Source organism: Caloenas nicobarica, chromosome 4, assembly GCF_036013445.1.
Source record: "Caloenas nicobarica isolate bCalNic1 chromosome 4, bCalNic1.hap1, whole genome shotgun sequence".
In the NCBI taxonomy this organism is placed as follows: domain Eukaryota; kingdom Metazoa; phylum Chordata; class Aves; order Columbiformes; family Columbidae; genus Caloenas; species Caloenas nicobarica.
Window position 1 is genome coordinate 45,564,196 of NC_088248.1, and position 22,807 is coordinate 45,587,002.

Sequence of the window (22,807 nt, forward strand, 5' to 3'; positions counted from 1 at the left end):
TATCCCTGCGCTTTGGGTGACGTCAGCCAGTCCCTCGGCTTCTCCACCCACAGAGGGGAGTATCAACCTCAGACAAATAAAGTCTGAATGCTGGAAAGTTTACAACAAATACATGGGCTTTATCTGCTGCTTCAGCGTCCCCCTCAGCCCGACAGTCAGTCAGCTTCAGGGTGCAGTGTCCTGGGTTCTTAACGCAACTCTGTTGCTCATTTGATATCAGACTGATTACACTGCTGGTGCTCGTTCCAGCTATGCAACGCACTCCTCTGACTTTGTACACGATTCTGTTTCATGTAAACAGAAATATTGGTAAGGAGATTTCCCTCTCAAACTCTTGCTTTACATCTTGTCTTATTTGTAATGTAGTAGTTCATTGCACTAAAAAGTCCTTCCAGCCCTTCAGCTGAGTTTTTTGGCTACAGTCACTTGAGACCATGGCATGTACCAGCTCTAATGGCTTGAAAAATCTGGACTGATGTCATGCATATTTCTCATACTGAGGAAGAGAAGTGCAGTATTAGCTGATGATGCCTCTCCTCTTTGTAGAAATCTTGGCTTTTTTTAAGTTGCAGATACCTTCTGTTGGTTGTTGGTGTTACTGAATAAATACTTTGCATTTCTTTTGGTTTTTTTGCATCAGCTTGATCAGCTTTATTCTGACATCTGAATCCCTTATGTTTTATTTGAATTTTATTCAAAAAGAGATGGAGAATTTTTCAGTGATCCTGTACCTGTTGACTCATTTTCTTACCATGGTGTTACAGATTCGTCTTTATATATGATATTAGCAAAGTTAATATGTGCATGGGTAATGTTCTGTAAGCATCTCTTTGTCCCATGTTTGGGTTGCTCTAGGACAGTATCTACAGGTCTCATCAGGCAGTGTGGTGGGTCTTTTTGTTATTGTTTTGTTTTTATCCCCTAAATGAGTCAACAGTAAGGCAGTGAGAGCTTGGAAAGACTAAAACTCACAAGGATATGTATATATATATAGGTGTAATAACAGTACACATTTTTTCTGCCTTTGAGGAAAGTTTCTGGTTGGTGTTTTTGTGCATTTCGGGTTTTGCTGGTGGTATTTTGTGTGTGGTTTTTTGTTGTTGTTTTGAACGTGTTGTGTGAGTTTTTTTGTTGTTCCTTATGACAGAGGATTTACTCACTTTTGTTTGCTCTGGGAGTTTTCCTTTCTTACTAGCTGTAGCTTGCTTAGAAGAATTTCTGATGGACAAGAAAGCGCAGTAGATGAGATAGAAGGATAAATTGTAGGTTCATACCATTCATATAATTTCTGGTATGTGTAATTCATTTATCTGTAGCTTTCAATTTAAAATTGGCTTCCACCTCTTACTCTCACTTATTGAATGTCCTTATCTGTGCCTGCTGCTAATGCCTGTGTACATAAAGTCCTTTTCAGTGAGATATTGTGAGTTTTGGTGATATTTGGTTGGGGATATTTGGTTGGTTTTGGTTGGGGTTTTGTGTGTGGTGATTTGGTGTTTTTTGTTTCTTTGGTTGGTTTGTGTGGGGTGTTTGGTGGTTGTTGTTGTGTTTTTGTAATTTGGGACTGCTTAAGTGTCTGTAAAGTTTGTTCACGTCTCTTTGCTGTACTGGTATCTGCACGTATGTCCCTTCTAATCTTGTTAGATACATGCAAGGGGAGGGCAGCTTTAACCTTTTTCTAGACAGGTGATGGCTTTTAATTTCAGTGGAAGTCACATGCTTATGAGACTGAGGTCTGGACCAAGGATTTTTTTTCTGCCTGTTTACTGGAAGGGTCACTTGCTCTCCAAGGTGCTGTTGTTCTGGACAGCAATAACTAGATCCTGTTTTATTGATGTATCATGGGTTAAGTTTCAAGTCTATTCACTCTTTCTCCCCACCACCTCTCTAATACTCAAAAAAAAAAAAAAGGTTTGAAAGGCAATACTGACGCAAGGCTTTTTCCTAGTTTCTTTTCAGTGACTACTTCTTTTAAGAAAACACTTCACCTATTTACAGAGTATGGGTACATATTTTCTTTTATCTCCCCAAAGCCCTTCTGTTTTTTCATACTGGATCAAAATGACCAGATGAGCTGGATTAAAAGTAGAGCCTTTTATCCACTTAATAAAGGTATATTCCTGTCAGTGAAGTAAAAGCTGTTTTATTTTCTTCTGTCTGGCTTTCAGGCATCTTACGTGAAAGAATACTGTCCTGGGACAGGATTTGCTAGACATACTGAACAACTTTTAAACAAGCAGATCTTGAAATTAAAGATATGTTGTAATGAAAAAATATGAAACTAAGATGAGTCTTCTAAGGTAATGATAGTACAGATTTCAAACTACATACCTAGCTATAGCTTCCTCTGCTCATCATTTTGGCTTTCATAATAGCTCTAGCTACGAAAATAGATTTTTGCAAATACATAGCAGTGTGACATTTTAAGTTTTTTGTTGTTCTTGTGCCATATAAGAAAACTAATACTTTTAATAGATCTTCTTGTTTTATTGTACTATAAGATCATTGGTATTACAACTTTTCTTACCTGCAAATATACATCCTCTGAATTTAATGGCTGTATAAACTAGCCTCCTCAGAATCATAATATAGTCTTTTGGTTTGTAGTATGACTAACCATAGTGTTTGAAGGTCTTGCTCTCTAGATTGGTATTTCATTTGATTTTTGTGCCAAATGTTATTATCTACCCAGTGCGATATGAAAGAGTACAACTCCTCTTAGTGTGTTTGGTTTGTGGGTGGTGGTGTTTTGGTTTTTTTTTACTGAACCAGGGGTGGGAGGGAAGCTGTGTCAACTTCATATCACTCAAGTTTTTGAGATTTTGGGCACAAATTAGGCATCAGAGTAGTAGCATGATGCTAGCCTCAGACAATCAAACTTCTCTGCCTGCATTACAGCAACATTTTTCCCCTGGCCTTACTGAAAGGCACCCTTCTTTCACATCAGAATATTTTTGGATGTCAGTATCCTATTTTCTCTCCCAATATGTCCCTGCCTTGATGGAAGGAATTGTTTTCCTGACAGTTTGGCAGACTGAGAGTTGAAAAGTATGTTATAAGTAGCAAATATTTAAAACCAATTCATCCTTCTGTACACTCGTGGAGTGCTCTGTTGCAGGCTGCAGAACTAGACTAAACCCTGGTAGAGGTGGAAGCAAACAAAAAGGACCACTTCAGAGTGTACATTTTAAGCCATAAGCCTTCTGTCCTACTTTGGATCCTAGTCTCTATCATAATAAACTATAGTGGACTAGGCCATGGTTTGTGAAGTTTAGACAGCAACAGCCTAGGATACTAAATGGAGTTTGATGATCACTTGCACACGTGGAACAATGAGTACTTCAACTAGCTCTCCAGAGGTGAAAGGCCAGAGTACTCCCTACTGCACAGCCTGTTTTCTATTTCAAAACACATGGGTATATGGGAAATGTTCTTGTAATAAATGCTCCTTATTAAAAAAAAAAATCCCCAGACAACAAGGTATGACTGTTTATGTACAGTTTGAAGTCTTTCCTAATTGCACAGTCAAGGAGCCAGAATGTTACTAACTTGGATCCTGGTGAACTTTTCATATCAGCTTTTGGTTAGTGGATGACTGATAAATTAGCAGTACCCTTAGGTTTCCCTGGCAAAGGAGAAATCCTCTTTCCTTTTCCTAGCTGATGTGACAAGCAGCTCTGGTATTCTTCTCATGTACCTGGCAAAGAGAGGAGTGGGGCTCTGGCACTGCACCCCTTTCCCAGGTGTGAGAAATTTCCAGGCTGGAAATACATGTGAGCTGGAGAAGGACATTCCTACAACTCCTCAGCTTTGAAGTTGTTTCGAAACACTGATTTGGCTCAACTCTCTTCTCATTTTAAACTTTCATTTATAATTGTCACATAGCTCTGGTACTTTTCCCTGTTGTTTAGCTTCTGAATAGCAAACTGCAACTGATAAGCATAGTCTTAGATTTTCTGTCTGCAGGCTCAGGAAGCCAGGAATGTCTTCTCTTGGTGTGTGTTGTGTTGGTGTGTGTTTTTTTTTTTTTTTCCTCATTAATCCTTCAAGGGTGATAAATTTGTTCTGGGAATACTGCAGAAGCTGAAGACTTAAATTGTCTTACCTTCTCCATGAAGCTTCCTACTTAGCAAGTAGAGATTAGGTGTCTTAGAGCCTTTTAAAGCCTATGTTAAGCATATGATCTAAATTAACAAGCAAATAAGTGGAAAGTAAATTTTTTACTGAAATGGTGTATTTCAGAAATGTTTCATAAAGTTCTAAGCAAGTTGAAAGTAGAAATTGAAATCTATTAAAAACCGCTTGTTTAATTACAGATGTGCTTATTTTAATTTGAGTTTTCATCTTATGTGAAATTTGTGGACTGATTTTCTTGTTTTCATTTTAATTTACAAAAAATGTAAAGGAGTTGGGGCAGATATAAAATAATGACCAGTGTTTCAAAAGCTCTAAAGATCATATTGAATGGGATGAGATGCTTGTCACATTAAGGCACTGAAGTACTGTTCCCCTTCGTTTTGAAAACTCACGTCTATAGCTTGTTTGCAGACTGACTTATGCATGTATTGACTTTCCCTTTGTGCTGCTTAAGATTCTGATGAGTGCATTGGTTACCAGAGGTGCTGCTTCTGTCACGGAATTTCTACCGTGCCATTGCCAATTTTACAGGGGTTAAATATTGTTGTGACTAAAGAAGAAAGTTCTTTTTCTTTATTTGTTTCTTTGTGAGCCTGAGGTAATGTCAGCTCATGTCTTCTTTATGGTTCCTAGCCAAAAAGTAAGTTGCAAAGCACTTCTCAAATTTTGTGTTTAATTGCTGCACTTCTCAAATTCCAGACTTAATTACTTTTATGAGAGTTGAATGTTTTTCTGGGAGGATGAGTTTTCCTGTTGTGTATGGAAGAGAGTTTGCCCTTTGGTTCTGACAGCCTGTAGAAGTTCTGATGCAGAATCTTAAAGCTGACTGTGAGGAAGGAGTTGTTTTTCTTTTTGCCTCATTCGCTTATCAGTGGTTCTGTTCCTTTTAATAGCTACAGTCAAACGTCACCTCCAAATTTGGCAAGCTGATGCCTTGTTTGCTTTAAAGCTAAAACCCATTTTGGCATTGGAAACTGAATAAGCTCATTCCGAAAGAGTAAAGTTGGAATTAAGGTAGTAAGGCTGTGTGCCCAGCAGATAAGCCCAGTATGCTTCATAAATTAACGTGCTGGCACTTACATAGTTTTTTAACAATATAAGGTAGCTGTTAAACTCTCTGTGCTTGCCATTCAACATTACCTGAACAAATAATGCATAGAAATTATTAGATTTATGAAATCTCTTTCATGATACATATTATGGAGCAGCATTTATTAAAGTTAAAATACTTCATTATGTGTGTAATGACATGTGTCTACAAGAACCACAGCATAACTCTTCAGACACCCAGCTAATAAAAGCAAAGTCTCATTTTGTATTTCTACAACAATTAGTCCTGTTTCTTGATTTCAGCTTGGACTGTATGCATTTAACTATCATTGAATATTTTTTTGCTACATGGAAACTTTAACCTCCTTGTCTTTTCCAGAGAAAATCTTATCACAGTTATTAAAGGGATGGTGAAGAGATCAAGTGGGATCAAGGGACATCTCCTGTTCTTTCCAAACCATAGTGGTAAAATGTGAACATTACCACTAGATTATTGTCAATGGCTTGTGGTGATTCTTACAAATGAGCTTTTCACTGGTTGTGGCTATGAACAGGTGCAAATGTGTGTTCTGACAGATTATTGCCCCATATACAACTAACAAGCAGATGTTTTTGCCTTGCCTGTGGGCCTTAGTAGAAGTGGACGGGAGTGCTTTTTGGTGGCTTTAGTGTTGTTTGTCTGAGACACTTTGCAGAAGTTGGGGTAGTTTCTCTACCCTAGACATCTTGGGAGGGTAGAGACTGCAGAGTTATGGTTTTCCCAGCTGTATGGGCTGAAAATGGGAGGGGTGCCTGTGTCTGTGTAGGCCAAAATAAATGTACAAGCACTTTTAGTATGGCAGTGGTAGCTAACCATACATCTTTTCTTGTGCTGGGTTACATGATACAAGTCAAGTATTTGCAATGCACAGAAGAGGCTCACTGACAGCCCTTCTGGAGGAAGTAAGGTGATGGGGATCAGGGAAAACAGGTAGTGGAAGGGATGGAGGTAACATCTGCTCTTCTGAGGGGGTATGTTAACTTGTAATTCAGAAAACAGTGGTAATTTTAGATCCTTAGAAGCTGTTGGCTGGCTGTTTCAGATGTGACCCAGTCAGCTTCTGCTGCGTACATCTTGCTTAGACATTGCATCCGTGCTCCTTGGATCTGCATTTTGTCACTACTATCCAAGTCTCAGTCATGGGATGTGCATTACTGTATCCACACTACTCAGAGACTTAAACTGGCGCAGATGCTGTGCTATGACCCTGCTATGTTAGTTTATAGAAATATATGCTGTAATTGTGGAAGCGTGATCATTAATGTGGAGTGACTAGAAACCCTGCAGAATTACCCTTCTTCTACTCTTTAACTAATCAAGATAAAAGGCAAATTACAGGAAAAGGAATGTTTGTGTGGGGATTACCTATGCTGCTACTGGAGAAGGAACTGCTTTCCTTCAGTAACACTTGATGTGACAAAAACTTCAGCAAATTTTGCAAAGTTCAAGACTTTAAGAATGGATCTGTAATATAATTTCTGTGACTAGAGAAACCTCTCAGGCAGGAGACAGGAGAAGTGCTACTTGAGGAAAAACTGCTTTTTGAAGAGATGAACATTTCTTCTAGTCATTACTGGATGATAAGAGAAAGCTTGCACTTCTTGAAGAAGTAAAACTATCAGCTCAAGATCCTGTGTGTAGTGTAAGTATCTCTGTCCCCATGGAAACACTTCTCTGTGTGTGTATGTTTTCTCCCTTCTCGTTTATTTTTGTCAGTGAAAGTTTATATCTGGAAAAATATCAGAATTGAAGTGTCAAGAAAAGAACAGCAATTTCTTGGTAAAGAAGAAAATCCTCATGCTTGTATGGTTGTGATTTGTACTTTATTCCTGGACTAAGCTTTAGCCTTCCTCCAGATGATATTTAGGGGTTTTTTTGGGGTTTTTTTTAAATTTTTCAGATGATAATTCTGAAATTATTATCCTAATTTTGACTTATTGAGAATGCTTTCCATTGTAAATAACAGATAATAAATGTCTGGGGATGCTACTACTAGATAGCATTTACCTTTATGGAAGACAGAAGTGAGGTAGGAGGCAAAGCTGCCCATCCTGTCTGGGGATTCTTCTGAAGTTTCTCTCAGTTTCCATTCTAAGCAGTTCTTTTTAGTCTATGTCTTTATCCTCAGCTGTAAAATAGTGCTCTTTGATAGGGCCCTTCAGATTCAGCGGGGCAGAGCGAAGGGCTTACAGAGAGCTGTACTCCAACAGCAAGAATGCCAGTGAGAGTGTGTCCCTGGTGTTTGCCTTGGGCTTGCTGCAGGTTTTTGGAGGCATGTAGGCAATAGGAGACCATAAGGACTTCGAGTATGGTCCACGGTGGCTTATTCTTTGTCACTGAAGTTGATGGGTTTTTTCATTGACTGCTCTCTATGTGTTTGTGTGCATTTGAATGTATGAGAGAAAGATACCTTTAGTAACTGGTATTTACAGATTTACGGTTGTTTTGTGTTAGTCTGGGAAGCTTAGAAGGAAGAAAAAAAGGTTTTCTTGACTTGGTTCTGAGTACAGAGCAGTTCAGGGTTTCTCCAGAGCATATGTCAAACTGTCAGATTAATACCTTGATCTATTTTGTTGTTTCCCAAGAGATGAGACTTCATACACAAACAAATGATGAGATCACGTGGAAGGCTACAGCCATTTGTAGTCCAAGTGCCAAACCTTCTGAATAGTCTTCTCTAAAAAAACAGGCATCAGAATTTCTCTTGACGTACAATCATTGTCTTAGGTTCCATAAAGTACTGTATTTGGTATCTATTTTTCTTTCACCTTGTGGTTTGGGTTTAGCATTTTAACAGCAGTTGCTATGGAAGAGTGAGCCATGTTTATTGGGTCATGACAGACAGCAACAGCTGAAAGACAAATATGGTATTCTGGTTTAAGTGTAAGGTGGGCCCTGAGCCAGTGATCGGCAGCTTCAGAATGTAGCTAGCCACAAAGCTGGATCCTTGGGTCCTGACACACGCTGCACTTACTCAGGCATAATGCTTACATTTAGCTTATACTTCAAGTATTTTCCTTATTACAAATTTTTATTTATTTCTGCTTGTTAGAAGAACGCTGCCAGCTTCTCTGTGCCTATGAACTAGTTTAACAGCGAAAGAAAATACTAAATGGAAGTAAATAATTATGCATTTCACGCCTTGCCCTGATTGGACTTCCTGCTCACTTTTGCTCAGTGAAGGTAGGAGTAAGTGAAAACAGGTTTGAGAAACATTTGCGAAAGCTGGCTCTATTGTGAGACAAGATGCAACCACAGCAGTGACAAAACCAGCAGAAACTTAACTATGAAAAACTTTTCAGTTTTAAATCAATGCACACAATTTATTCTAATCTAGGGGTTTGTTTTCCCCTGTATTAAAGCAATGGTTAAGACCTTAAGAGACCAAGGTCCTCTTAGGACGAGTGCTGTACAATTAAGCTGCAGGAGACCGATTGCTGTCTCAAAGCCTGCACTGTTTATGACCACTGAAAGAAACAGGTAAAGGAAGAGCGTGTTGCAAATAATGAAGGAGGTTTGGATAGTAAGCAATAATTTCAGGATGCTACCATTTATCAGTGATGTGTGCTACTGAAAAATAATTTTTCCATAACAGCTTAAAACCCAGCAGTTTTGTAATGAAGACTGTGATGATGAGAAATTATTATCTGATGCTGACATAGGTTTGGGCCAATTTCTTTCTCTGACCACTTTTCTTTAGAGCTACTTTTGACTTACATGGCAGGTACAAAAGTTTTGCACCCCTCTATAGCAGTCTGCTTTCTTCAGAACATACATGTGGATAGGTGGCTAGCAGAGGGGTTTTTTGTGTGTCCTAAATGTTTCCCTGTGGGTTTGGTGACATAGGGCTTTCATACTTTCTGCTTCAGGTTGTGCTTAGTGCTGCTTTGTGCCTTGTGCCTTGGAGCTGGCTGTAGGAGCAGATGAAGTGTATCTATAAATAGTTTCTAGAGCTCTTCCATGGCATATGAGTATTGCCCTCTGCTACCTCAGACATACTGGCCTCATTTGTTTGTTCTCTTCTATGGTTTAAGGAGGGAGGGGCTGATTCTCACCTGTTCAAATATTTTCAGTTACACGTGAAAAAAACCCAACATCTATAACAGATGAATCAGTGGTAGCGTAAGAAAAGCCTTTTAGTGGCTTTTAAGCCAGCCAGTGTTTGTACATGTTTCACATTACAGTTTGGAATGTTAACCCAGGGAAGCACGAGTTGGGTCCTTGCATGCTCAGGGTTTATCTAGCAAATCACAGCGACAGAAGCAGTGCGATGACCTGCTTGGAACGACATGTTCCGTCTCTTCAGTGTTCCCCATCTGCCGTGCTGGTTGCAGTTGTATGCTTAACCCTGTGTCGAGAAAAAAAAATCTTGATGCAAACAATTGAAGGTTTGATTATTAGTTTAATATGACAGTTCATTTCCTTGGTTCTTAACTGACACTTGTAGAGAGTCTTGAAATAAAATGCTTCCTTTTATTTTAATGTAAGACAGCCAAAAAAGTCTTAAAGGACCAAATTCTTTAAGATATTTAAACAGCAAACTAATGTTCAAATCAGTTGGAGCTAGAGCTAGGCACCCAAAGTGGACCCATGTGAATACAGGACCATCTCTTGCAAAGGGAAACAATGGCTTGTGACAGAGAAGTGTATCTCCTCCTTTTTGAGGGATGTAGCAAGAGTCACTATATGTAACTCTCTGGTGATTCTTCACTGGTAGAAATAAATAATTACATTATTCTTGCAGGATTTTTTAAAGTGATTTACTGACTTCTCTGATGAATGGAAAATGTAGGAGGATTACTTTGCTATGCATGTATGTGGGTCACGAACTAATGGCTTTCAAGTTTGTTATTTGTGTTGGCAGCAGGAAACATAAATTGTTGAGATGTGAGTATCTGCACTGAGGATAAACCTAGCAACGCATTTCTGGTTGCCAGTCAACACTCTCCCTGCTCCCTCCCCCCGGTGTCACAGTGTCACTTGTGATGTAATGCCGTTCTGCTGAAGTGGAACCCTCTGCGCACCCGATCTGTAAATAGATGTGACATCACTATACCAAGGCTGCTCAAAAAATTGCTATGAGATAGTTACTGCAGGTATTAGAGCTATTTTAGTAAGAATGCTTCTAATTTCTTGTAATATTAAGTAGTCTGTTAACACAGAACTTTGCTGCTTCTCTATGGCTCTTGAAGAAACAGACGTTAAATACCAGAAGGCATAATTCTGTAATGCTTTATGTATGGGATTCACATTGATGGAAATGAAACAGGAGCTGGGAGTTCTGGGTGCAGAGCTGCTAAAGAACTACGGTGCGCTGTGTAACCAACCTGCAGGATTACGCTAAAAATTGTACCTGCAGGATTGTTCAGGCTCTCCCCTGGTTTCATCACTGCATCTTAACCTAGAAACTTCCGTTCTTCTTTTTGTGTTTTAGAGGCAACAGAAAAATGTGTGAATGAGAACCTGTATGTCACCAGTGCAGGAATTCATTCATTCTTTTGTTTCCCTTTCAGTGGATTTCTGTCATATTCTGCATAGATATATGTAAACATATATTTAAGTTTTCAAGGGAATGTGACTTCACTATATTGTTGAGAGTAATAGATTCTATTGGGCATTTTTTAGCTGGGATTTAGGAACTTAACTATCTGGCATTTTTCCTGCATCCAGGTAAATAAATAGCATGGTGTTGATTGATTACCTGAGTTGCAGAAGAAAGCCTTATTAAATTCATCTTCCCTACTTATTGCATATGGATGAAGTACCAATTTCTACATGTTGATCTTGCAAGTTCCCTGCTCTGTAAAACAGGTGGTTTCAGGTCTCAGTCTGATATTTGCTGGATGTAACAAGGGGTTCTGGTCTATAAACATGTTTAAAAATTATTTGCCCTTTCAATATGCTTTTGCAACTTTGGAGCCACATATGATTTTACTTTAAGTTAACTTGCCAGTTAACTACTCGAGAAGGGAATTATCTGCTGTGCTGTGTAGTGGGAGCAAAGGAAGCAGTTTCTGGTCTCTGCCTGCACTCAGACTTTCAATACAATAAAAGCAACACAAACTGGACATTCAGTTGCTTCAGTGCTTCTCTTGTGCAACTTTCTTTTCAAGCGTACGAAGAAACTGTATTAGCAATACTGTGGGTTCTCTCGGCTTCAATGGAGTTAGCTGTTAACGGGAGCAAAGGCAGGATTTCACCATCTAACTATAAATGCTGTAAGGGAATACACTTAGCAATGACCTAAGGTCCTTGTAGAGCTACTGACTTCATGTTTCAAGTCTCCCATCGGCTTATGCGCTGCTTTCCAAATGCACAGGAAGCACCTCGTGTTCCTGTCCGGGTTCCGTACATCAGCATTTAAAAGGCAACTAGTAAATACCAGGCATCGCAGAATGGCAACATGCTTTGCTTTGGCGCGGGTGACAGAATGTTAAACCCGCTGGGGTGACCCTTCGCTTAGTTTGGGATATAGATCATTACCCTGAGCTGCTCATGCGTCTGTCTCCCTGGCTTGTTGGTGTCTTGTGGGCTTTCTTGTTTCAAGAGGCATTTGCCCTAACAGGAAACACGTGGCTGGCTGAAGGGTAGGCAGTGGAAGCTATTGGGGTTTTTTTAGGGCTGTTCCGGTTACTTTACCTATTTGTCTGTAATGTAGAACAACTCTGCAACAAACCTGATTTCATGTGGACTGACGTAGACTTTCCTCAGTCTGCTAACACAGCTGCCAATCCCAGTAGAAATCAAGACGTATGTGACATATCCTGACAAGATAAAGGGAAATTGGATCGATACATAATTTTTTAGAAAAAGCCATATCTGAGACTTTTAATTGATTTGTTCTGGTCTTTTCCTAGATATTTAACTGGCTGGCCTCTAATTCCCCAGGTCTCTCTTCTTCTGACCTTAAGGACAAAGCACCACCTAGTCCTGTGGGGTCTCCTTCGTCAATTTATATTGGAGTATAAGAAGAAGCTCAAAAAAAATCTTTCAGTCTGTTCCTTAAATAGTGTAGGTGGGATTTCAGCAGACTTAGCCTATTTGAATACATTTGGTCTATCTGGGTATAACTTTAGTATTTCTGTGCTTTTTGACTAAAATATTAACACTACAGTTTTTCCTGAAATGTCAATGACTTGCTATTCTTATTACAGTGATCTGTCTTTTCCTTCCCTTTTTTTCATCCCCTTTGCAATTACCAAAGAGGATGCTATTTCATCCCTTACCCACTCAGACCCTTAACCTTTCAGAATTTTCTTTATATTAGTGAGACTACACCAACCAGCTGATGTTATTATGCTATTTTTTCATAGAAAAAGACTATTAAAGCAGAGTACTTCCTACATCTTACAGGTCCATGGCACAAAGCAGAGCTTCTGTGATGTCCCAGATCCCACCCTGGGTCACCCAGCAATCAGAAAGGACAAACCACATGAAGTTTGATTGTACATTCCAGTATTTGGTTATAGGCCTGTAAGAAGAGATGCATGTGGAAAGGCACACTTACCTCAGTGAAAATAGCACTGACTAAATTAGGCCTTGTCCAAATTGAAAGCACTCCCAGCACTGACGAGGTTTATGCTGACAAAAGGAATTTATCTGCTTAACAGCAGTCCCTGATCTGAAAATGTCAACTTTGCTTACAGGAAGGTTAAGCTCTATACTCGTGTATTTATTTAGGGGTGTTAAGTAGTTTTGCATTTTCCAGCTCAGCTATTGTAAGGACAAAGCTGAACATGAATCAGACTGGAAGAAATAGGTTATTCCTGTCCAAATGCAGATTGCTGTTGTCCTGCGTTCTTCAGTGCTTGGGAGGAGGCAGCCCAGCAAAGGTGACCAGTGTGGCTTGGAGAAGCAGGACCAAAGAGCTACTCTGAGGCACTCACAGTAATGTCTTACCAGCTGGTGGGGGAAAAACCCAAACCAACAACAAAAAAACCCAAACCAACCAAATGAAAACAAACCAACCAAGGCAGCTGCTTGCTTCCTTTGCTTCTTGTTGCAGGTTTTGGTTTTGTTAAACAGTTGTTCCTTGCCGGGCAGAGACATAAGTGTGGGATAATCCAGTTTTGCAGGCAGAGTCCCAAGTAGAAGATGCTCCTCAAATATCTGTATTTTCCTTAAATCTTGCTTCTATGCTGTCACTTTACAGAGGAGTTCTTGTTTTGTTTTTGTTAGAAGATTATGGTGTGGGAACTTTTGCCAGCTACAAAGGGTTTACCATTGTGTATTTTACCTTTGTGCTTCTGGACTGAAGGGTGGCTCTGGCAAAAGGAAAACTATCTCAGATGAGGACAGCCAATGCAGAAAGTCCAGGACACGCTTTTGCACTCAAGTGTTTTAGGAGTGACACTGAAGCTGACCAGCTGAGACCTGTGTAGGCAATTCCGGTAATCCATATATATAAGTAGTATATGCTTGGTGGTGGGGGGGAAAAAAAAAAATCTCTGTACAAGCCAAAACTATTTGCATATAAGCTTGAAGAGTTAATTGCTTTGCAACACTTAAGTAATACATTACGTGTATTTTGAGAAATGATGGAGGAAACAGTCGTGTACTCCAAGCAAAATTTATTAGAAGTCTATTCAAGAAAAAAAAAAACCACAGAGACCTTTTGCTTGTAGGAATTCAAAGTCAGTGACCTGAAAGCCAGGTATGAAAAACCTGTATTTTTCTAAAATCAGATACAGAGTAGAAACAGTACTTTTTAAATATCACAGGCAACAGATATTTAAGTCTTCAATCATAAATGGCATCAAAGATAGGTATTAATCTCACAGCAAAGCTGCATGCAGATCTAGTTTAAAATTGAAAGCCTTTGAATATAAAGCTTTTGCCATGAAATCTGCAATAATAAAGGTATGCTGCACAAAGATGTTTCTTTACCTTTGTCTTAACGACATTTCTCAGTAATAAAGACATATGTACATTTAGATTTGGCTGGTAAACCATATTTTAATTAATAAAATTTTGCATAAAACGCTATCTTACAGAATTGCACTATCCAGATGTGCTTATGGTAAATAGAGCAACAAAAGAAAAATGTGTTGAAATGTTCTGTATGTGAAGAGGGCAAAGATCAAATAAGGAACTTAATTTTTTAAAATCAACAACCAAATGGCTCTGTACAAAAAAGCAAACATATGTACAAAATGCTACAGAGACTACATACATTTTTGATAATTTCAATCCTTTACCCATGAGAAATGCACTAGAAGCTTTTGCCGTCTATAAGGTGCTGAAGAAACCAAATCTGATTTTTAAAATTTTTATAAAGCCATAGTCAAGTCATTATTATCCTGTGCCTTAATTTCATTTGCTAATTACATTTACCTTTGCTTATGGAAAATGTATGTTTTCAAATACTTGTTTCATTCAGGAAAAAAAGCCCAAACAAACCTCTAAAATGCATCAGTTTTAATACTTGTGACTTTTTTTTTCCCCTGTACTAAATTCCTAAAAAGAATGTGTAACTCAGGTTTCATTACCATACATACATATATATAGTGAAGAAAACCAGTACATGATACTTGTGAATATTTTCAGGTGGCTATGTTAGGAAAAAAAACCAAAACCAAATCAAACCCAACAACCCTTTGCACTAACACTGTTTACTTCCTGCTTCTTAAAACTCCCGATAATTAAAACCACTAACCTCTCAAACTTCATGACAACATTTTGATTACAACCATTTAATATGAGACAGTGGTAGCAGGTTATTGTTGTCTATGCTTATATAATTGTCTGTCTCTTTATTAAATCCTCTTTCTTGAGGTTTTACACCTCTTGCCCTTCTTACCTTTTCACAGAGGACACTACAGCTTTATTAGGGGAAAAAAGAAAAAAGGTTTAGCCAATACCATTGCACTCATTCAGAACACTTGCAGTTCTTCAATTTTTCACTACGCTTGCTTGAGATTTTACAATCACTGTGCATATGTTACAACATACAAGTGCAGGCAAAAAAATCTATATTATAATTTGTCATACATTGTAAACCAGTACAATAGGCAAACCTGTGATACGGCAAAATGAAAGCAACAAATGCTGCTAAGCTAATAAAAACGTGGAAATTTAAACAATTTTTTTTTTTTAAAGAGTAAACAGCAACCTTCCCCTGTATTACATATATGTTGAAAAAATCCCATCAGACTCCATGGTAGTACCACAAATGTCCAAGCCAAGAACAGTTTTTTCCCTCCTGCCCACCCCATGGCAATTCATCTGTGTACCTGTCATCAGGCTTTTCCTACTGTTTCAAATTAAAAGACTTTAAAGCAGGGAGTATTTAAATGTTGAAATGATTCCTCTTGTTCCTGAAAAGCTTAGTGATTCACACCGTGGTCGTTGCTGTAATACTGCTGGAACGGTTTGGCGGGTGGGATGGGATGAGGATGAACTAGATGGCCTCTACTTGAGACTGCAAGCAAGAAAACAGAAGGCCAGCGTAGCATGTTTTCTAGCAGCTTTATGCAGATGTGTTGCAGAGATGCAGCGTTAATAAGTAGAAAAAAAAAATTTCACAGCCTCTTGACATAGTTTCCAGGGAAAGTACCAAAGAATTTGGTTCTTCTCGAGGTTCCTGAAATTAGAAGCAATAGATGAAAGATGGGAATAACAACAGGAAATCACTATGTAAGCATGGCCTTTAAATTTTTATGTTTAATATTGCACAAACAGAAATATCTACAATTCTTTATAACTTCAAAAAGTTACTTTGAATTTCATTTGTGAGTCGTGAGTTTTAACAAATTATAACTGCAGGAAGGAAAAAGCAAACAGAGGCATATTTGATTAAATTGTTAGACCAGATTAAAAGCTGTGCTAAAATTTTGACTTTGTATATAGAAATTATTTATTTTCAACAATATCAAGTCTACTTAAATAATTTGAATTTTTGAAATGCTGAGGACTAGTTAGACGATTGTTAGCCACTGTGTGCATGAGAGTCTATGGAATGATTAAGCCACCTTATCTAGGCCTAGATATGAAATCTCTGTTTGTTCAGTAATACTTGGGCCTCACAAGTGGTCAATTCTGTACATGTATTCATGCAAGAAAGATTTATGTTACCTGGTCTTTATAAAGAGAGCAGTAACACATAGTCCATTTTGTGTCACATCAGAATGACAACAGTGCTATATGACAAACTGGAGGCGCACATGTCAATTTGTGTCCTTCAATCCCAAAAGAAACAAGTGAAAAAGTCACCTACGAATTTTAGTGGATTTTGTTTGGGGTTTCTCCTGATAAAGCCAGGTTCAGGTTTCTTACGCTGAATAGCAAAAATTAACTTGTTTAAAAGACATCAAGCAAAGAGAGCAGCAAAGCTCAGGGAAAACAAAGAAAAGCAGCAACCAAATTAAAACATACCCACAAACCATCCATCATCACATTTTTCCATCACATCAATGACATCTCCCTCTCTGAGCTCCAATTCATCTTCATTCCTAGGAGTATAGTTATATAGAGCCTGAAACCTTGAATAGGACAAATGATGCATTTTAAAAAGAAGTAAGAGTTTTTTGCACCTTTGCTGAAGTAAAGGTGCTGGTTTAAACATTAACTAATAAGTAAACTTGTAAATACATGGGCAAAGGGTCTATTTTGCCTGGTAAGCTTCAGAGCAAGGTACTTAGAGTAAACAAAACTTTATTGGAAAGGTAGCTCATCAGACACTAAAGACTGGGCGCTCAGGGCAAACCTTATGGCTCCTCGACCAGTTGCTTTAAACACAGTAGTCTTTTTTTTCTTCTTTTTTTTTTTTTTAGTATTATTTTGTAGTTGAGTTAAAAAACAGAGGACTTCTAGAGGGGAGTCTGTAGATGCACAAGCCTCTTAACTCCCTGTGATCAGCACCTAAAACTTGGCTCTGCTGGGGCAGAGAACATGTACCCTGGGTTCAGCTTTCTGGAGCTTAAAGGCAGAGCCAAAGTGCCACAAGGCATAAGCTCGGTGCCTGGTGTCCTTCTGCAGTGGGTGGAGGAGGGTGACCAGAAGCCTGGCTCCCGCACGTGCCACCGTGACTGGGGGACTTGCCTGGATGCCGCAGTGGCAGCTGCTGAGGGACACTTGGCACTATAGGGCTCTGCATGCGAAAGAGGTGCCTGCCTCTGTGGGGAGGGTGGAGAGTAATTGCTACTTGGGAACATACTGCCATAACCCCTTTCCTGGTTAAAACCACCCCTCATATGTATATCTACATGTAAAAAATCTCTGAGAGCGAGGGAGAGGCTTGAATCAGATCAGGGGATGTAAGGATGGAAACTGAAATGGTATTCAGACACTGACTTGTACCTCCACCCTGGCCAGGGGCTGCAGATTGAAGGATCTGAGGTGGATAAATGAAAGATGTATGAGATTCCTAAATTTATCATCTTACACTCCTTGTCAGATTTTAATTGAGTTTCTTGGAATGGAAAGAATGGCAATAAACTTGTAATAGGGGGAACTAAAGGTGCTTGGGCTGAGAGCCCACGGGAAGATTGCTGCAAAACCCCATGAGTCGTGCAGAGTCAGAATCTGCCTCTTTTTCTCACCATCTGTGCCCCAGCCTGTGACTGTGTAAAGGAGCAGGGTACAACTGCAGAAATTGTACAAAGCAAATACTTTTGATTTCAAAATAATGAAACAAAACATAATCATGTCCACTGTTCCCTCTTAACAACAGTCAACTGGCTTTAAAACCTAAATGCCATTATATTTGCCCCAATAAAAACAAAATAACTCCCCCTTTGAAGTGCTGGTACTGAATATTTCCATTAGCTCTGTATCATTCAGGCAAAGTTTCCATGGCTTAAATGAAATGGTTTTTTCATTAAAAAATTCCTGCTACTGAAAGTCCCATTCTAAAAACCTATATATAGACAGGTGCTAGGCTTACTGTAATGGTGGTCATCATGAATAAACAACACTTATTTTTCACATAGCTGGTTTGGAGAAAAAGACATTTTTCCAAGGAAAAATGATTTTAATTTAGTTTCTCATGACTGGCAGTTATCTCCTCAAATCTGAAAAGTCTAATTTTATATTTTAATCACAGTAACAAAATGGAATGGGACTGGTTATTTAAGCAATTAACTCTGGTAATTTGTGTAGCAGGAGTAAGAACAATCTGTTCTTAGCTAAATGGCAATAACGTTTTCTGTCATGCTTATCATTATTCCAGGAAAGCAGAGCAATGATGATATTCCAAAACTGATTAAATGCAGCTTCCAATGGTACAGGAGTTGCAGATGTCATGTATCATGAATAGGATTGAAGCCAATTGCTTACTCAAATACTGTAACAAGAACTTTCCAATTAGCTTTCTTTGTACTTTAGAGATTTAGTCTTAGTCATTTCTAGATAATCCATTTTAATGACTCCTTTGTTGTATTTTCATTCTCTCTTTGCTAATCTAAGAATTTCTTAAATATGAAAACTCTACTACCATTTTCAATGCTAACGGAATACATATTTAAGACAAGAAATGGTTAGTTGGCAATTTAAATATATTTCTATTTTTAATTTTAAGAATAAGTAACTTTAGTCATGAACTAAAACTATATTGAACAAAATTAATTAGGTAATTATTGCATACAAAACAGATCTAGTTGCTTCAGTATGCTCAACAATACCAACAGGACCTTGTGATTTTAGTGAGATTAAAACCAAAATGTCCAATTTTCATTATATATCATGGGTGGTATATTTATTTGGTAACATTTTGTCCTTCTCTTCTCTCTTGACATTCCTTCAAGTGACTAACAGGTAAACTTTTAAATATTTTTACATGCTAAGCCTTTGTAACATTTAGGAGGACTCCTCCTCTAATAAGAGCATTCTCCAATGTGCTCTGGCACTAGCAGGACCCAAGTGCAAGACTGGGGGGAAAAAAAAAAAGAAAATCAAAACAATCTTGCACCAAACTTCCATTTTAAATGTCAGTACTGAAACAGCTCTTACATGCCTTGTATGTTTTATCCCAAGTGCTTAGTTTTTTTGTGAAAATAAGACTTGAGATCAAGGTTCTTCTCCAGTTTTCACAAAGGCTTTCTTGTATCTTATTTTTAAGTTGCACATGTAGATTACACAAAAAAGGGTGGGCCTATGTTCCTGTGATCGACATTATCAAGTTACTATTTTCTCTCAATTCACATCCAGAACTGTTTCTGAATAATTTGTGTCAAGTCAGTAAAGCAGATGAGTTGAACCAATGTTAAATCTTTAATTGACATTCTGCTGAGATGTAAGAATTGAGAGAATAAAAAAAGTTAAACTTTTATTTTACAAAACTATCATCCCTTTAAAGTATAATGATGGGGAACTGTAAGTTGGCACATCTGTCTGAGTTTGATGTAAATTAAACTACTAAGGCTTTGCCCTCTGGTACCTTCTTGGGTCTCTTCCTACATCATGCAATTATCTGTAAATTTCTGAAATCTCTTCATAATTGCACTTGGCAGGTTAACAAATTATTTGACGATGTGCTGGCTATTGCTGAAATGTTAAGATTTGGTTGAGTAGACAAGAAGTATACTTACGGTTCCCCCCCACTCTGTATGTTTTCATGAGCGAGCACAGGGCGCTGTGGCTGAAATGAAATGATGTGAAATGTAATAAAGATTTATAGTCTAAGGTCCAAATAGTTGGACAGGGGCACGATACGTAGTTGTTTGAGAGCTCCACCTTGCGTAAAACAACATCCCTCCCGCCCCCTGTTCCAACTCACAACAAATCCTTAAGAGACATAGCAAGCAACAGGATCTTGGCAGGTTTAAAGATCTGATTTTTGGAAGACGTAATAAAAACTAAAACAAAACTGTGAACTTTATCAACAGTCCCTTCTATTTCTAGTGGAGTAGAGAGTTGGAATAGAACCCTGCTGCCTCTTCACTGTGAAACAGAAATAGCATTAGAAAAATCAAATACAACGGATGAACGTTACACATTCATTGGGGGAGGTATACTTTTAGGTAAGCAGAAATAAAATCTCCTGTACATAATGGCAGAATTTGAAATATTCATAGACAAAAAACATACCAATTTACATTACACACACACACACAACATGCTATGCTTAATTAACTCTGTTTCATCTCAAGGGGGAGCATAAAGCCATGCAGGCTGTTGGGAGGCAAAGAACAGAAACAATTTCTGAAGGAATGCATGTGATTCTGTGAAAATGACAACGCTTTTACTTCAGAGGAAAAAGTAGTTTGTATTTCCAGTGCAAAGCTTTATGAAAGGAACTACTTTCCTTTCTAATGGAGCATTATCTGCCACTAATATTCATTGAATCTGGGCACAATGGAAATGAAAAATATTAACCAACTACAGAAAAGATATCCTGCTTAGAAACACATTGACTACTACCCATTAGAGTCTGGCTGAGGCCAGAAACAGCTCAGGAACAGCTGCTTGGAGAGTGCTTGAATTGAGCAGTGACCATAATCTCTGTTGACTGAGGATGCCCTGTGGTCGTGCTGTGGAGTCTGCCAGTCTGATACAAGTCTGGGAACCGTATCTGTTTTGGGAGTGTGGATATCAAACACAGCTCATAGCACTTGCTTTGGTGCAGTGAGCAAACTGCAACCTGATCTTGAAGACATGGGATTTGTCTATTGCTCCATAGTTCTCTCTTTTCCAGGTTTGACTATTTCAGTTCATCTTGCTTCAGTTTACTCCTGAAGATGACACAGTCTTCCATGAGAGAAGGCTGAGATAACCCCAGCCTGATGATATCAAATATTCAAATGTGCTTTTTTTTTTTCCCCCCCCCCACCAGCCCCTCAACATCTCCAGATGAAATTGAAGTAGTTAAATTTATTTTCATCATGTTTGTATAAGTACATGCAGAAAATATTGTGAACATTCTCCACTTCATTTCTACAGTCTGTAGAGTATAATTTTTAAAAGGTGCCTAAAGGCGCAGGCAGGTAGATTACAGCACTTTTATTCATATTAATGACACCTAGATGGGAAAGAGGTTTTCAAAGTTAAAAACCAAATTGTTTACACTCTTGGATTCTCTTGTCCCTCTCATTTAACTCTCCTCTGCCAGTGTAAAAGATGGATATTTTTTACTGAAGAATCCAACAATAAAGATTGCAAATTAGACATTTCAGTTCTCGGTAAACCCCCTTCAACAGCTGGCTTCTCAAGCAAGAGAATATTCCACTGGGCAGATTGGTTGGTATTTGGACTGGGATCTGACATTATTCTCTGCTAATCTTTCATAAGGTCTGTAACTGAGCTGAATACCAAAGACAGTCAGATATGCAAGAGGACCGAGGTTAACGATTTTTCTTGCAAACAATAAAAGTCAAATGTCCTAAACAATACTGCAAATGACTTATGCTTTGAACATATACCAAGGAAGAAATTAGGTAGGTCAGTATTATCATCCTTTTCTGCATGTGCTTCAATGCTTTAAAACATTTTATTGCTAGTTAACTACTGCAGAAACAGATGACAGAAAATCAAGGTGAATGAAGATTTTCAGCTGTTACTGCTACGAAGAAAACTGACAGAATCAGAATCTGGGAAAACTATGGTAAAGTAATCTGCTGTGTCTGAACAGGGGGACCTTGGATCTTACTCTCTATCCAAATGTATTCCTCACTAGTACCCCAGCTGACATCAGAACACTTTCTCCCAGTTTCCTTTCCCTAAGCTCTCATTCCCACATCCAGTGCACTGGCTGGAATGGGGACTGTTGCCAGGTCTGGCTACCTGTGCTCAAGAGATATAATGAAATGCATCACCCTATGGGTAGCTCTTGGTGCTTAAGATTTCTAGTTGCCCACTACGGCTCAGTTCACTAAACTATCCTGTTTCCTCAGAAAAATTGTAGGGCCCAGTCCCCAAAACATTAAAAAAGGTGCAGTCAAGTCAGTGGTCCCAGTCATCCACCTGATTCTCATGCATGATTGATATGCACTTACATATAATGGTTCTGTATAGTCCTAACATGCAAATCAGGTGTAGAATTTGTGATCTTGTAATTTTGGATCTTATTCCCAGCTGGACTTCCATACAGGTTTTGGGTTTTGGCATTTGTTGTTGTTTTTGTTTTCATAATTTAGACCACCTTTCTGAGTGCAATTCATGCAAACTCTAAACAATCTGACTCTCTGGCTAGATAGAGTTGTTCCGATTATGTTACTGTATGCTACAGATATGGAGGGAGAGGCTAAAGAGTATGACAGGCTGCAATAAGAGTGTTTGGATAAAGAGAACAGTATTGAGTGAATATAATATAGCAGCAACAGAACATTTTGAAAAAAAAGGACATGAACTCAAAGACAAGGATTTGGCTTATATACAAGAGCCTGTATAAATGCAAGGAAGTATAAATTTGTGACTCTCAGAAGCTGTTATTTTAATAAACTAGAAGTGCTTTGAAACAGAGGAGTAATTTAGGAAAAACCAGGCTAAATATAAAGAACTTTGATCGCTTACCTCTTGTAGCACTGGAAATACTATGTAGCACTGCAGAGATACAATACACTAATGGATTTATACAGTAAGTTTTGGCACATAGACACCTGTTGGCTTTACTCAGACATAGCACAGAAGCACAACAGGAAGAAAACA

General features: G+C 38.5%; 1 protein-coding gene and 1 long non-coding RNA gene across 20 annotated transcripts in view; one reads left to right on the forward strand and one right to left on the reverse strand.

Moving 5' to 3' along the window:
* Positions 1-122: 122 nt before the first annotated feature.
* Positions 123-22,807, forward strand: part of LOC135988611 (uncharacterized) — a 51,811-nt gene continuing 29,126 nt past the window's right edge. The window contains exon 1 of the long non-coding RNA XR_010606179.1: positions 123-309. This is a non-coding gene — a long non-coding RNA (uncharacterized LOC135988611). The remainder of the gene's footprint in view (positions 310-22,807) is intronic.
* The window catches only part of LOC135988609 (sorbin and SH3 domain-containing protein 2-like), a 158,212-nt gene continuing 149,239 nt past the window's right edge, over positions 13,835-22,807 (reverse strand). For 17 of the 19 annotated variants that reach the window (XM_065634698.1, XM_065634692.1, XM_065634687.1 and 14 more), the window contains 3 exons: positions 19,753-19,802; positions 16,601-16,707; positions 13,835-15,809 (listed from right to left, as the gene is read on the reverse strand). In XM_065634698.1, the coding sequence (XP_065490770.1) occupies positions 15,748-15,809; positions 16,601-16,707; positions 19,753-19,802 (219 nt within the window). In that variant the 3' untranslated portion in view covers positions 13,835-15,747. The remainder of the gene's footprint in view (positions 15,810-16,600; positions 16,708-19,752; positions 19,803-22,807) is intronic. The other 2 variants (XM_065634695.1, XM_065634685.1) reach the window with 1 other exon arrangement.